This window comes from Adiantum capillus-veneris, chromosome 23 (genome assembly GCF_014529385.1).
Source record: "Adiantum capillus-veneris isolate H3 chromosome 23, ASM1452938v2, whole genome shotgun sequence".
NCBI lineage: Eukaryota > Viridiplantae > Streptophyta > Polypodiopsida > Polypodiales > Pteridaceae > Adiantum > Adiantum capillus-veneris.
The window spans coordinates 81219533-81234351 of record NC_140953.1 but is presented as its reverse complement, the minus strand read 5'-3'; the positions used below and the strand labels follow the sequence as shown (position 1 = coordinate 81234351).

Here is a 14819-nt window from a genome sequence, read left to right as displayed (position 1 = left end):
GTCCCCTAACACATCAAGGAGTTATTGCACTCAACGAGACTGTGTGCATTCTCCATCTCAGCCACTGTTTTCCGCTCCTTTTTCCACATGCGCAAACGCGGCTTGCCGTGGTGCATGCGTATCACTTTCCTCCTCCATTTCCTTTTAGATCTCACGTTTTAGTCTTTTTGTTTGAAGAGCTTTAATACTTGGATTGACTAGTGCTTGGTTGCATGCTTTTCATGCCATATGTTCTCCAATCTTTATAGTATTCTTCTTTAATTTTGCAAGTTAATGATTTTGTGATCTTGAGAATGCTTTAAATTGTTGGTGTTTGAATTTTTGTAGGGTCTTATTGGGAAGTTTGGCCAAGTGCCCCTTAGTGATATTTGCGCATTTGTGGAGCTACCTGATGGAAAGGTGATTGATGTTCTTGCATGGAGACATTGTGTATATGCATTTTCTGATAAGTAGAACTAGTAAACACACTTGCTGATTTTTCTGAACACCTTACATGGATTCGTAGTCCACACTTGTTGTGAGGAGGCATGGCAAGCCACACCAAAAGATTCTTACTAGCCTATGCTAGCACATGTAAAAGTATATAAATATGTAGAAGCCCAAAAATGGGTAGTATTGGGACTCCAACAATCCTAGCTCACAAACGTTGCACTATGCTCATACAAGGTCTCTTGATATTTTGATGCAGTTCATATCTCATTTTCTCTATTGAAGCATAATTTTCACTTTGAAAGTTTGGATTCCACTATTTGGGCAATACTTGAAGCCACATGACCAACCCTTTACCCACATAATTGATATGGCATGTATATCTGCTATATGCTGAGAGCACCCCGCTTAGACCAACCACACTTGTTATGGAATGGGCTTTAGAGGGTATATTGGTATCATGCACTAAATGCCACTGTTGGGCGGCTAGAAAGGAATATCAATTTCACTGAGGAAAAGAGGACAGTTTTATGAGGGGATGGGAACTCTCAACAACCCCTAGTCAAAACTAGCAAAACTGCATTCGCAAGTGGCACGATTGTAATCTGAAGTGCACTTTTCTGGAATCCCCAGTTCAAAAGGCCATTTCTGATAGACACAAAACTCCTTGAAGAAAATGGTCTAATGATGGTGAATATTGTAAAAGGATCAAAATCTGCCCTATCGAAGGTGGAAAAAGGTCAGTGTTTGGGTACGAACTGGTACAACTATTGAAGTATGGTATGGTACAAATAAGTGTCATTCACAAGTAAGTTTGTACATTGTATCAGTGGCACTATTTTTGTAGGAAAGGATCAGCATAGAGCTGTGACTTCTATGCTGTAGAGGATCACATCTTGAGATGTGACACTCGAAGAATGGTTATCAGCTACATATAACTGATGCAACTATGCTAAAATCTGCAGTCACAAAAAACTACCTAAAAGACAAATCACTATTGCAGGTGTGACCATACATGAGGCACAGACATCATTTAAAGTAACTGATAGCCTTGCTTCGCATGACCATTGCCTTCATAGACATGTAGGGTTGTGCCATTCACTGATCCATGACGAGAGGTTGATGCCACTGGTTGACATGTTATGAACGACTGGATAGAGTGGAGCTTTGTGTTTACATGTGCCCTCAAGCACCAAACCCTAGACCAATTTTCTATCATGTAGCAGGAACAGTGTGTCATGCTCTCTACACTGGGTGCTCCTCAGTGCAATATGCGTGAAACCTCACTCCAACGGAAAGGAAACACAACACAAAAATGGACAAAAAGTGGAAAAGACATAACAATAGACTTGGAACACCATGGAACTCGACTAACTCATGGAACCCGTACAGACTCTAGCTGGCAGCACACTTAGCTTCAAGCCCAGGACTCATAGGTACAATGGGGGGTGTCGAGGCTCCAACGTGCAGGGAGAGTGCAGATCTGTGGTGCTGGACCCAAGACATGAGGCTCAAGACGCAAGACCATAAAAAGTACATGATGCCTACGACGACTAGAACCAACTACACATATCTACAATCATAGAGAGCCACCAATGGCTAGCAAAATATCCCAGTCCAGCTACATCTATTGCCAAACTATGGTGGCGATGGTCTTGCCACGGTGTCTGTAACAAACTTGGACACCCCAAGTCAAGATTCTACGGCGACACAGCAGAGATTCACTTCAAAACAATTCACAATTCACAATTAGGTCGACATGGCCCGGCGTAGTTCCGTGCCTAGAGATATTGGCCCCAAAGATTGGCGCCCCTTTCGGTATTCTTTTTGTATTAATATATGTTCAAAGTACAAGAGAGTGGGTAGGTGCTCACTCTCAGACTCTGTGTCCAGATGCTCTGAGCAGTGAGGCCTAGCCCACTTAGTTACTGGTACAAGGGATGCCCAAAAGCAGAGCCCCAAAAGCATTAACCTGAAAAGCTTCTCACTCAAAAGCAATTATCCCAAAATCTGCAAAAAGCTGTCAGCGCAATTTTCGGCAGGCTGTACGGACAGTCAGCGCGAATTGCGGAGATCCGTACGCCAGCCACATCAACAGAATTCAGCGCTTTCTTTCTTTTTATTCTTGTGTCCGCAGGGGTCCCCTCGCCACTTAGCCCATAAGCTAGGACAACTTAGGGAGTTGCCACGTCACTAGTTTGTGACATACCCCCCTCTTGAAAGCATTGTAATTGCCCTCGATTATGCCTGCAAAACTGTCTTAGCAGACACTGGCTGTTAGTACCGACGCACTAGGCACAACACATCTAGCACATGTACCAATCGGCAGTCACATCATAGGACATCACTTGACATCACAGGACATCACATGACAAATCACATTCAAAATCATTCCAAATCTTAGACCATGATTAATCGGCAACGTATTTAGCAATCGCATCTAGAGCTAGTCGGGACCTCACAGATGCCCGATTAACTAATCCATATTACAATCATGTCTATAGAGATTTATGAGACCGAAATGTTGCAGTCATTTCTTCTTTCAGTTCCTGCACTCAAACAAGTCAAGTACAAATCAATCAGTATCATTTTTGGGAATTCCAATTCATAAAGTCATACAGCAGAATACTGTCAGCTCAGCAATATCCCTGAAACCCAAATGGACATCAGTGACTCTATATCAAAAATCGGGGCAATCTGTTGACAAAGGAGCGGAGTGACTCCCCTCTTGTGCAAACCCGCTACACTAGATTCGCCCATGCTGAATCGGGGTTTTATCGGAGTAGAATATGCTAAACCAAATGCTTCAAGGTAAAGTTCCACAATCTGAGGAGTATTTGCTAGGTCCTCCTCCTCCATCCACTTCACATCCAATGCAGGATAGTTCTTGAATTTAACCAAGGACCGCCTAATCACTTTACCTTTAATCTTTCTATCTTTATCTGTTCTGGAACGAGTATCTCCGCGCTTTCCTCCACTTTTGGTTGCTCATCTGGCTCCCCATCATCGGACACATCGCCTTTAAAAGGCTTCAAGAGACTCACATGAAAAGCATTGTGAATTCTCCAAGTATCAAGCAGCTTCACTCTAAAGGAGATATCATTTATCTTTTCTTTTATCTGGAAAGGTCCATAATATCTCATGCTAAGCTTTGGAAAAAGCCGCTCCTTTCCCTTTTTCTTTCTCAAGTGTGCCTTCTCAAATCGTAAGAGCACCCAATATTCTTCCTTTAATTTCAAATTGCGACGGGGTCGATCTGTTGCCTTTTGGTGTCTTTCCTGAGATTTCGCTAAAGCCTCCCGGACCTTGGCAGAAGCAGTGTCCAAGTCCCTCGTGTACTTGTCGGCTTCAAAAATCTTATCTTTCATGCTTAGGAAGGATGGAACCTTTGTAGCACCTTCAACAATCTCAAATTGAACCTTCTCTGTCGAAGAGTGGATTGTGTTATTATAGGCAAATTCCACCAAGGGCAAAAACTTTTCCCATTGAGTTTTCTGATCAGAAATGTAAAAAACTTCAATAAATCCAGTACGACTGAATTTGCAATCTCAGATTGCCCATCTGTCTGCGGGTGGAAAGATGACGAGAACTGTAACCGTGTGCCAATGTTCTCCCAAATAGCCTTCCAAAACAAACTCGTGAATTGGGGATCTCTGTCAGAAACTATTGTCTCAGGCATGCCATGTAATCTGAATATTTGGGCAATGAATAGTCTCGCTAAATGATCCAGCTTGATTGTTTTCTTCACTGGAATGAAATGAGCTTGCTTGCTAAATTTGTCAATAATAGTCCAGATACCATTGTGCCCACTCTGTGTCTTCGGGAGAAAGAGCTTTTGGCGGTTATCCATGCTCTTACTCAGTGGCGACACTACCTATTCGGAGCCGATTTTACGGTCTTCACTGATCATCAGAGTTTACGCTACTTTCTTGTCACAGAAGCAACTTTTGGAAAAGCAGATACGGTGGGCTAACAACTTGTCACCGTTTCACTTCCAGATTGTCCATGTACAGGGACAGAAGAACTTGGTGGTAGATGCTTTGTCTCGGAAGCCGTTAGTCTTTGCTATTTCTTCGATTCATCATAGAAGCTTCGAGGACATGGTCGATTAGTACGCCACATATCCAGATTTTTCAGATGTATTCAATCGAATACAGAATGGGGAGGTAGTAGCGGGATATTCCATTCGGGATGGCTACTTGATGAAGGAAACGATGTTGTGCGTTACACAGCCGTTGAAAGAAAAGATTCTAACTGAATGCCACTGTCCACCTTTTACGGGTCACCGCGGCATTGACACCACCTTGAAAGGTGTGGAACGATACTTCTTTTGGCCGAGACTCAAGAAGGATGTGGACGATTTTGTACGGAGTTGCTTGGTATGCCAGAAGGTCAAGTTCGACAGGCATAAAGCATAGGGATTGTTAGAGCCTCATAAATCTGTGCTGTCAATTCCGGCCTTGAAAACAATCGGCTCTCATAGGCAATGACATGGCCTTCTTGCATTAAGACTGCACCCAGACTACAACCACAAGCATCACAATATACTTCGAATGACCTTTTTTTTTTCCAACAAAAAGATCCTTCTATTTGTTAATGAAACTGCCCATAGGGCTACAACCACCTCTTCTAGAGAGGGCTACAACAATCATAAGGGGGAGACTCTCTCAATGAAAAAACAACATATGTACAATGAGGCTAAATCAAGAGATGGGAGGAGGGAAAAGCCACAAAGGTGGACGGTAGTGCCATCTCATCACCCCTTGGACCATGGTGAAGAAAGGCCCAGGGCGCCAGAGTCGAAGGAAAGCCTCTCTACGCTCTTGCAGGTGGATGGAGCTGCCCTGGAGTCTCTCAAACTGTCTTCTAAGAGTATGGACCAGCTCTAGCCAAAGATCTCGAACAGTCTCTGCTGGTAGTACAGGGCAAACCTCAAAGATGCGAAAGCAGCGGGCCCACCAAATGAACCAGAGTGTCAGGCCACAGATGAGCTCCCAACACTCCTCTCTCTCATTGCAGGCTGGGGTGTAGGTCGACCCCCCTGCATCACTATCATCCTGTTGGTGGAGGACAACTCAAACTAAAGCGCCTCGCTTGTGCGAGTGGACCAAGCAGCTGCCCCCCAAGTGTACTGCCGTGTCGTGGAAAGAGCTGGCATCAGCCGAAGGACATGAAGCCAAACCTGCTGTGCCAAAGGATAATCCCAAAGACAATGGCGTTGACTCTCCACAGGATGGTCACAAGCTGTGTATGCTACTGAGAGACCACTATGTACAAGCCAGCTCCCAACTGTTGTAGCCCGATGTGCAACTAGCCACTGGAACAAAGTGACTCGCCGCGGCTATCTGGAGTCCCACAACCTCGCCCAAAAAGCTGACAGGAGCTCAGGTGTGAGACCCTCCTCCTGCCAATGAGGTGTTGCAGCAGGATGAGCCTCTCTCCGTGTTGTTGGTATGCGACGTGCCAGACGAACAGTGTATTGAAAGAAAGGGACACCTGGGTGGTCGATTGAGGAGAAAGGGTCCCTCCAAAACAACTCCCCAGGATCCCACTGCACTCGTGTCGGTTTACAACACTCCCAAGCCCACAGTGGCAGTCGCAAGAGGTGCTGGGTCATGATCTATGACACAAGTCCTCCCACATATGCCCACAACACGATTCCTCTGAAAACAGCACTTTGCCACCTGTGGGGCCTCTACTGAAACACGGTGTAAACGACCCACACCCTGTAGCTCAAAAAACAGGGAGGGGACAGTGTCTGAGCAAGACCGAATTGCGATGAGAACCTCCAGTCGTGTGAAGGCTCCCATCCATGTGGGCGTTGCTAACTCGAGAGGCGTGAGCCACTGAGCTGGTACTGCCTCTGTGATGTTCTGACACATGCACCCCTCTCATGCCTTGAAGCTGGATGCTCTGAAGCTCCTCTGACAAGCCTGAAAACTATAGCCAGTCACCTAAAGTGCGTGCTGGACCCTCTGCCATGGGACCCCAAGAAACATGAGGCCTACTACCATGGGGTTCCGAACCAGAGGCTGTCTCAGGCGCTCCTCCGTGCAAGTAGGCTGATGCTGCTCCAGGCCTCTCCGCAGCTACTCCCAGGAACGGAGTAGACTCACAGCAAAACGGTCCTCCAGTCTCCTCCTCAAGCCAACTCTGCGCATCTTTGTGAAATCCATTTGGTCGAAGGTTGCCAGGGGCTTCCAGCTTGAGGCACTCTAGCACTAAGCCGTTGAAGCAGAAACTCCTTCCAGGGTTCCTCCCCTGGAAGTAATCCTCTGACAACAAACTTCCCAAGAAGGGCTCTACTCTTTTGTGCTGGGTCTATGATCCCCAACCCTCCTTGAGAACAAGGAAGAGTGATGACCTGCCAGGCCACTTTGACCCGGGCTATTTGGGTGTCACGTCTCGACCAAAGGAACTTCCTGATCAGCCTCTCTACCTGGCTGATGTAGGAACTTGAAAAGATCCAACAAGAAGTGATGTACCACATAGTAGCCAACAACACCTGGTTGGCCACTACAAAGAAAGTCGTGCGGAGCTTCAATGTAACAACTTCCTCTTGATGGAAAGGAGGAGGGGAGCAATCTGCTGCTCCGGAGACAAGTCCAAACCAACCTGACAGCTAAAGTATCGAACTGCAGTCCCTGGGGGAATCCATTGAACCCTCACCTGGCAACCAATCAAACGTAAGAACACTACCAACCAAGAAATCCACTCTCTTTCTCCAGTTGATCAATGCGCTTGATGCACAACAAAAGGTCTCAAGAGCTTGCTCACACCTGTGAAGGTTGGCCTCCTGGGCCCTCCAAGTACAAGGCTGAGTCGTCAGCAAACTCAGCATCCAGTGGCTCATCTCCCTCAATAGGGAGCGCTAGACCACGAAGACCAACCTGCTAGACCACGAAGACCAACCTGCTGTGAAACCAAAAACCTGCTCATCACCTCAGCATAGAACAGAAAGAGGAAGGGGGCAAGTGTCACAAATGGGTGACGTGGCATGGCATGGGCTGAACACACTGCAAGTGGGGTAGCAGATACACACACCCTGGTTGAAGTGGCACCCGGAAATCCCACTGAAATGTTGACGTGGCAGAAATTCCGCAAGATGCTGACGTGGCTGTACCGTAAGGCAGATTCCGCGTTTTGCGCTGTAAATAGTGGTAGTGTACGGAAATTGCAAGATTTGCGTTGATTTGCTTTTTGGAGCCCATTGCTTTAATTTTGGCAAGGCTTGGGATACAAATTGCTTTATTTTTGGAAGGCTTTTCACTTACAGCTTTTGGGGCTCTGCTCTTGGGCATCCCTTGTAACCTTTAAATATGTGGGTAGGTTCTCACAACTCAGAGCATTTGGACGTAGAGTCTGAGAGTGAGAACCCTCCCACTCCTTTGTACTTTGAACTCAGATTTTTACAAAAAGAAATACCGAAAGGGGCGCAAGTCTTTGGGGCCAATATCTCTAGGCACGAAACTTCGCCGGGCCGTGTCGAATCAACTGTGAACTGTTTTGAAGTGAACCTCTGCTGTGTCGCAGTAGATTCTTGACTTGGAGTGTCCAAGTTTGTTACAGCAAGAGGGCAACCTTGTCTGACCGAACGTGAGAGCATGAAACGATCACCTCTACCACCTGACAAAAGTACCTGGTTGTGTGCCCGTCAGTAGAGAGCTGACACACCTCTGATCCAGGCATCTGAGAAGCCCATCCTGCGTAGAGTGCCCTCCAAAAAGTCCCAGTCAACTCTATCGTAGGCCTTCTCAAAATCCAAAAGAAGTATCACCAGATCCTCACCACGGAGGCGCGCAAGGGCAGACGCCTCCCAGAAAGTAAAGATGTTGTTAAGGATACTACGCTCCTTAACAAAACCTGTCTGTCTCCCACGTATGATGCTTTCTAGAAGTGGCTGAATCCTTAAACTGAGAGCCTTGGCAAGAATTTTGTAGGCTGAGTTGAGGATGGTGATGGGCCGCCTCTGTCGAATCTCATCCAAGGAGCCACCCTCCTTGGGAATGAGGTAGATCAGGCCCTCACTCATGCTGTCAGACTGTCACAAACTGGTGACGTGGCTTCCCAGTACACACACACTCTGGCAGATGATGTGGCTGCCTCTGCCTTCTGCTGAAAACAGCCCCGCGGGAACCCTAACGTGACATGCTGATGTGGCAGGCTGATTGACAGGCTGACGTGGCAGTAGCGTACGGAAAAAGATAGGCAGTTTTGGGCGGCAGCTCTTTTTGCTTTTTGACTACGCACTTGCGAGAAAGAAAAGAAAGAAAGAAAGATTTTATTTACGTCTTCAAAAGGCCAAAGAAAATTGGCCTATGAGACAAATCCATGTACAAAAATGTGAATATCCTCTGGATATCTGGTATGTGCAAAATGACCGGTTAATAATGGCATCCTGTGTACAAAGTGTAGTGTGGTAAGTGACCGGGTAATAACAAAGCATCTGGTGTGCAGATGTGGGGGTGACCGGGTAATAACAAAACATCCGGTGTACATAGAGAGGCATGTATGTGTGTAGTGAGAGTGAGGGGAGGAGGGAGGTGTGGTACATCAGCTCCATCCAGTAGTGATGGCAGGGTGTAGTATTTGGTACATCCGTGAGCCTGATGTGAGGACTCTGGCTATGCCCGCCATGTCTAGTGTCTGCTCTGCCCTCCTCTGAATATATACTGTATGTCGATCCCTGATGGCCTGGACCTCTCGTCTGTGTCTCTGAGAGGCCCTGGAGCGATATCCTGGTAGTCGTGGTCTCCGCCTAGCTCTGGCCTCCTCAGCTCGTATCAAAGTCATCCCCTGATGTGTGGATGGCTGGGCTGCATGGGTACTCTAGCTTGGAAGTAGTCTGTGAGGTGTGTCTGCCTGTCCGATCCTCCACCTTCCCCCGTCTGGAGGGCTCTCTCTCTATGCTGGTGCATCTCCACCAAGAGTCTCCCAAGTAGTCTCTAATCTAATGATGTCATCATTGTCTGTAATGAGACCTCTGGCCTGTCAAATAGAGTGGGGTACCGTGATCTGATCTCCTCATAGTGAGGGCATCTGCAGTGGGTGGGGTCCGCTGTCTCATATCTCTCCAAGATATCGCTGCCTCTCGACTCTGAAGTGTATGGTACACATCCACCATTGTGTCTCCTCAAAGGCTCTCCTCTTACGTCTAGTAAGAGTACCCATCTGTCGGTGCATCTGTCTCTCGGATATCTGCCTAGTAATATGTTGTGCCCTAAGCCTCTGATATACTCTGATATAGCTGTCTGCACTCATCATCGTACCATCTATTCTGGGGCATCGTCCCAGATCGTGGTGTGTCGCTGGAGTGCATGGTCGAGGGAAAGCTCTCGAGCGTTGCTGAGTGGAGTATGGAGGTGAGCTCAGTGGTGTGTGTGGAGAGTGGGGCGTCAGGGTCTAGCTGGCTGATCCCTGTGTACACATGGTATCTGTAAATCTCGAAAAGCTCCTCACTGAAGTGTATAGTGGTATGCTGCATGGGGGACTGGGGAGGTGGTGTCGGTAAACTTGTCCTGAGAGAGAGGCTGAGATATGTATGATCCGCGCTGATGGGCCGTGGTGGTATGGTAAAGGAGCGTACAATATCCATGGCCCCTGTGGAGCCTAAGATGTAGTCCATTGTGCTCTGGCCTTTCCTGCCTCCTTGTCCTGTCTTGCCTCCCTTCTGGAAGCAAGTGTATCCACCTGACATAGGCCAACGGGACATCCCGTTGTAGATCAGGAGGTGGTGCCTTGATCCTAGTGCCAGTAAGTGTGATCCGTATTCGGTAGGGTCACTCCCTCTGTCCTCTGATGTCCTCCCTAGTCCCACATCCTCCGCCGCTATGGTATGGAGTAGGGTGGAATCATCAAAGTCTTATATCTCGCACTGTCGGCTCTGTGTGCGGGCATTGAAATCACCTACAAGTAGGATCTCTCCCAATGCCGCGTAGTGTAGGAGGTCCTCCGAGAGAACCGAAAAGGGTGACTGTGACTGTGGTTCCTCCTCCTCCTCCTCTACCATACTCTCATCGGCATTCTCCTTTGGTGGCTCCTCCTCTGTCGTAGATGCGCGTCGTATCTCTGTATGGTCTGCGAAATGTGACCCGCGTGGGGGGAAGTAGCACAGTGCAACATGTATGGCTCTGTCCGGGGCTAGTTGTATCCTCACCCACATGAAGCGGGCCTCTACATCTCTGCTCACTACTGTGACCCTGGTCTGTAGCTCTCTCCTCACTAAAAGAGCAATCCCCCTTGATCCTCGTGATGTCCCCTGTCTCCCTGTGGATCGTTTGTATGTGGACTCCCAGTGGTAGCCCCGGACATGTGGTAGACCTCTCTCTTGGCTCTCGTGTGTCTCTGTCAGCATCACAATGTCTCTCCCCTCCATCACCTCCTCGAGTCTGCCTGGCTGAGTCCATAGGCATCCGTCACAATTCCATACTCCGAGTGTGATCTCATGTCGTGTCGCCTCCATAGTGGTCTCCGTAGTCTCATAGGCCACGAATCCCTATGCGATGGGTTTTCCATCTATGAAGATTCGTCCATCTCTATAGAAAGCCTTCTTGCCTTCTTTCCTTGCTTGCGTGATTTTGGGCATACAAAGCTTTTGATGCTCCACTTGTGTCTTGGTAAGATCCTCATCAATGTAAATGGGGGCTCCTCCTAATCCTCTCAATGCAATCCTCTTCTTTAGGAAGGCGATTTTGTCCATGAGGTCTTTGAATTGTAGCATGAGCACCTCTTTTGAGGGTCTTTCCCTACCCTCCATGCTTTAGTGAAAGGGGTGTTGGTGTACCCAATTTTGGCACACAATGTTCTCCCGTCACTTTCCGGTGATGATCCATGCTCCTCTTTGATACCACTTACCCTTACATTGAGCATACGGGCTTCTCTCATCTTCTCCTCCTCGAGGGTGGAATGCATCCATAGTGTCTCTTCATGCCGCTTCTCTTCCTTTACTTCCTTTGTGATTTTTTTACGGACGACATCTACCCATCCTTCCTTGGTGGCCTCCATCTTGACCTCCATGGCTTTTGTGAGCTCCTTGGTGATTTCCTCCTTGATGGCTTCCTTATCGACCTCATGTATCTCCCCGTCTTCCTTGAGGTCTTTTGATGCCGCCACTTCTCCCTTCAAGACGCCGACCTCCTCTTTGAGTCCCGTGATTTTCTCCTCTAGTTGCTTCCGCTCTTCCTCCATTTGCTTTATCTTCTTCACCATCTTGCGTACCTCGGCGAGAGAGAGAGAGAGAGAGAGAGAGAGAGAGAGAGAGAGAGAGAGAGAGAGAGAGAGAGAGAGAGAGAGAGAGAGAGAGAGAGAGAGAGAGAGAGAGAGAGAGAGAGAGAGAGAGAGAGAGAGAGAGAGAGAGAGAGAGAGAGAGAGAGAGAGAGAGAGAGAGAGAGAGAGAGAGAGAGATGAAATGAAATGATATATTAACGTCTACAAAAGGCCAAAATGACCTATGAGACCAACTGATTACAATGATGAGTCTAGTACCAAGTCTGGGTACAAACAAGGAAACTGATAGGAGTGCTACCGACTCCTATGGGTGGCTGGTAGGCTGATCAATGGTATCATGCCATAAAGGTACAAAGTGGGGATAAATGTCACCATGATACAATATAACAGTAGTATGAAGCCTATCCTGATCGACACTCTGGGTGTCCTGCTAGAATCCTGTGGATCCTTTGCCGCAATCTCTGCCGGTGCTGCGTGGCTCCCCTCCCCATCAGTCCCGGTCGTCTCGATCTCCCTAACTCTATAGCTCGATCAATGAGAGTACCGCTGGTGTGTGGATGGGTGGGAACCGAGCTCTGTGATGGTGGTGTCCCCTCTGCCTCTGTGGTACTCAAACTGAAGAAATCTGAGATGCGTCTTTGGGACTGTCTCTGTCTTTGCCCTCTCAATAGAGCGTCTCTATGTCTCTGTATCTCAAGTAGGAATAATCCGAGACATCTTTGATCCTGATATCTCATGACTCTATCTAGCGAGTCAAAACCGTCTCTGGAAAAACAATGAAAGCGTCCCCGTATCTCATAGTAGACTGTGCAGCGACATATGTAATGAAACTCTGTCTCTGGCTCTGCATGGCATAACTGACATATTCTACTGTCTGCTGGTATGCCTCTGAATCTACCTATCTCAATCCCAAGCTGGTGTGAAGATGTGCGAATCTGGCCTATAGCACATCGTAACCCATGAGATAGATGTGTGTCCATGTAACTGGGCCGTGTGACAAAACCGTTTGTCGTGAGTTGGAGAAGATGCTCTCTATAGAAAACCTTCTTCGTACCCAACTCCCGTGCTGGCTCTATCCATGTCCTCTTGCTATCAAGCTGGATAAGATCCTACCGAATGAGTCTAGTAGTCTCCATCCGTGTAAGAGCCAAAAATGGTGCATCAAGAGAATACTGGAAAGGGGGCAGCCTGTCCATGCTGAAACTGTGCCTCTGAAACCATGAGCTCATCTGTGCATACCAACATGATGTATCTCCCTGTGATGCCAGCTGTCTAGATGACTCAAGAGCAAGCCTGGCATACCTGTCCCTGGTGGTGTCCCATAAGCTGTGTACAAATGATACTGATCTGGTGAGAGCCTCAACCTCCATAGGTGGGGCAGCCAGCTCCGCTCGTATGATGTCATGTGGGACTGAGGCCTTGGCTCTAATCAGCCTAGAAATCATAGATATCAAGGGTCTCTCCATATTACTCCATCCAGCACTGTCAACAGACGGCCCCCAAATCTAAACCCCGTAGTGCATAACTCAAGCGACCAGAGTGTCGAAAAGCCATAGCTTTGTTCGAGGTTCCTGGAACTGAACTTGCGAACAAATCCTCTCTAAACCGCCTAGGGCTGCATAGGCACGAGTCAATCTAGTGTCTGCTGCCACTTTCAGTGTGAACCTCGGTCCACTAAAGACCACCCCAAGATATGTGTATGCATCAGTGTACTCCATATTGTCGTGCCCATATGTGAAAGTAGGTGCTGATCTCCTAACCCATTGTGGCGTGGTATTAAATACCATGACCTTGGTTTTACCAAGGTTGACAGACAATCCACTATCCTCTGCAAAACTATGTAATGCATCCACATGTCTCTGCATACCCTCTGGTGAGTCTGATATCAACACGATATCGTCAGCATATAATAAAAGAGGGATCCATGTCCCAGCAAGCTGAGCACCTCTGTCTCCTCCTCTGTCAATATATTCAGAGACCTCATCAACATACATACCAAATAAAGTAGAGGACAGTGGGCATCCCTGTTTCACTCCGATAGTGGAGTGAACTATGTCAGATATCCCCTCTGATGTGCGTACATGGCCCATCACTGAACTGTACAATGCCATAATCCCCCATATCAGCTCTGTGGGTACCCCCAATTCTATAAATCGGCGCATCAATCTGGCCCTCGGTATTGTGTCAAAAGCTTTGCGGAAATCCACAAAGCTGCAGATATCCGTCTACCATGTGCTCGACCCTCCTCAATGATAGCTCTGAGTGTAAAGACATGATCTAGTGTGGAGAAACCTCTCCTGAAACCAGCCTGCCCAGGTGCCCGTATGCCCATAATCTCTGCCCAACTGCTCAGCCTATGCTCAAGGATGGATGCATATAAACGTGCCAATGTGTGTCCTACCATGATAGTACGGTAATTCCCCAGCATTGTGGGGTCTCCTGTCTTGAAGATAGGTACAATAGTAGATAATCTCCAAGACTCAGGGGAGCCCTCACACATGACACGGTTGAATAACCGTGCAAGCATCTCTGCCAACAAATCCCCAGCATGTATAATGTGCTCTGCTACCAAACCCTCATGATCCTGTGCCCGTGTGGTCTTCATCCTGTCAATGGCCTCCTTTACCATCTCAGTGGTAAAGAAGGTGCTCGTAGCCGGACATGGCTGTGGTGGATCTGGTAGTGGTGGTTGTCCAGGTACGGTGTATAAAGATGTTGCATACTGCCCCCATAGCTCTGTAGAAGTAATCACTGGTGGGGGGAGACTGCTCATGGAATAGACGCCAAGCCTCTCCTGAATCTCTACTAAGGAAGAGCTGATATAAATCTTGCTCCATCTGGACCAAGAAAGCTCGCTTCTTCCGTCACACTAGTTGTCGTGTAGCAATACGAGACTGTCTATAGGTGATCACTCCCAATGTAAGCTCGCGCTGTATCTGAGCTCTACTCTGTCGACACTCCTCATCATACCAGCTGTTCTAAGGCATGTGCCCAGAACGACGTCTCTGACCAGGCTGAGTGTGTGGGTATGCCTCTGTCGCTGCCCCATTTAATGTCACTGTAAGCATAGATGTGATCTCCTCCACTGTGTATACTGGCTCTGATGTGCATAAAAGCCTACGTATCTCCTCTGCATAGACTGAGTCAGTCTCTGGTGTAAAAGT

At 47.7% G+C, this 14819-nt stretch overlaps 1 protein-coding gene across 3 annotated transcripts in view; it reads left to right on the top strand.

The window, feature by feature from the left end:
• Positions 1 to 14819, top strand: part of LOC147428061 (cilia- and flagella-associated protein 44-like) — a 250945-nt gene that overhangs the window by 50231 nt on the left and 185895 nt on the right. For all 3 annotated transcript variants that reach the window (XR_015186080.1, XM_086497688.1, XM_086497687.1), the window contains exon 7: positions 328 to 399. Coding sequence is in view for 2 of the 3 variants with exons in the window: in XM_086497688.1 (XP_086353814.1) it covers positions 328 to 399 (72 nt within the window). In the remaining variant the exon portion in view is untranslated. The remainder of the gene's footprint in view (positions 1 to 327; positions 400 to 14819) is intronic.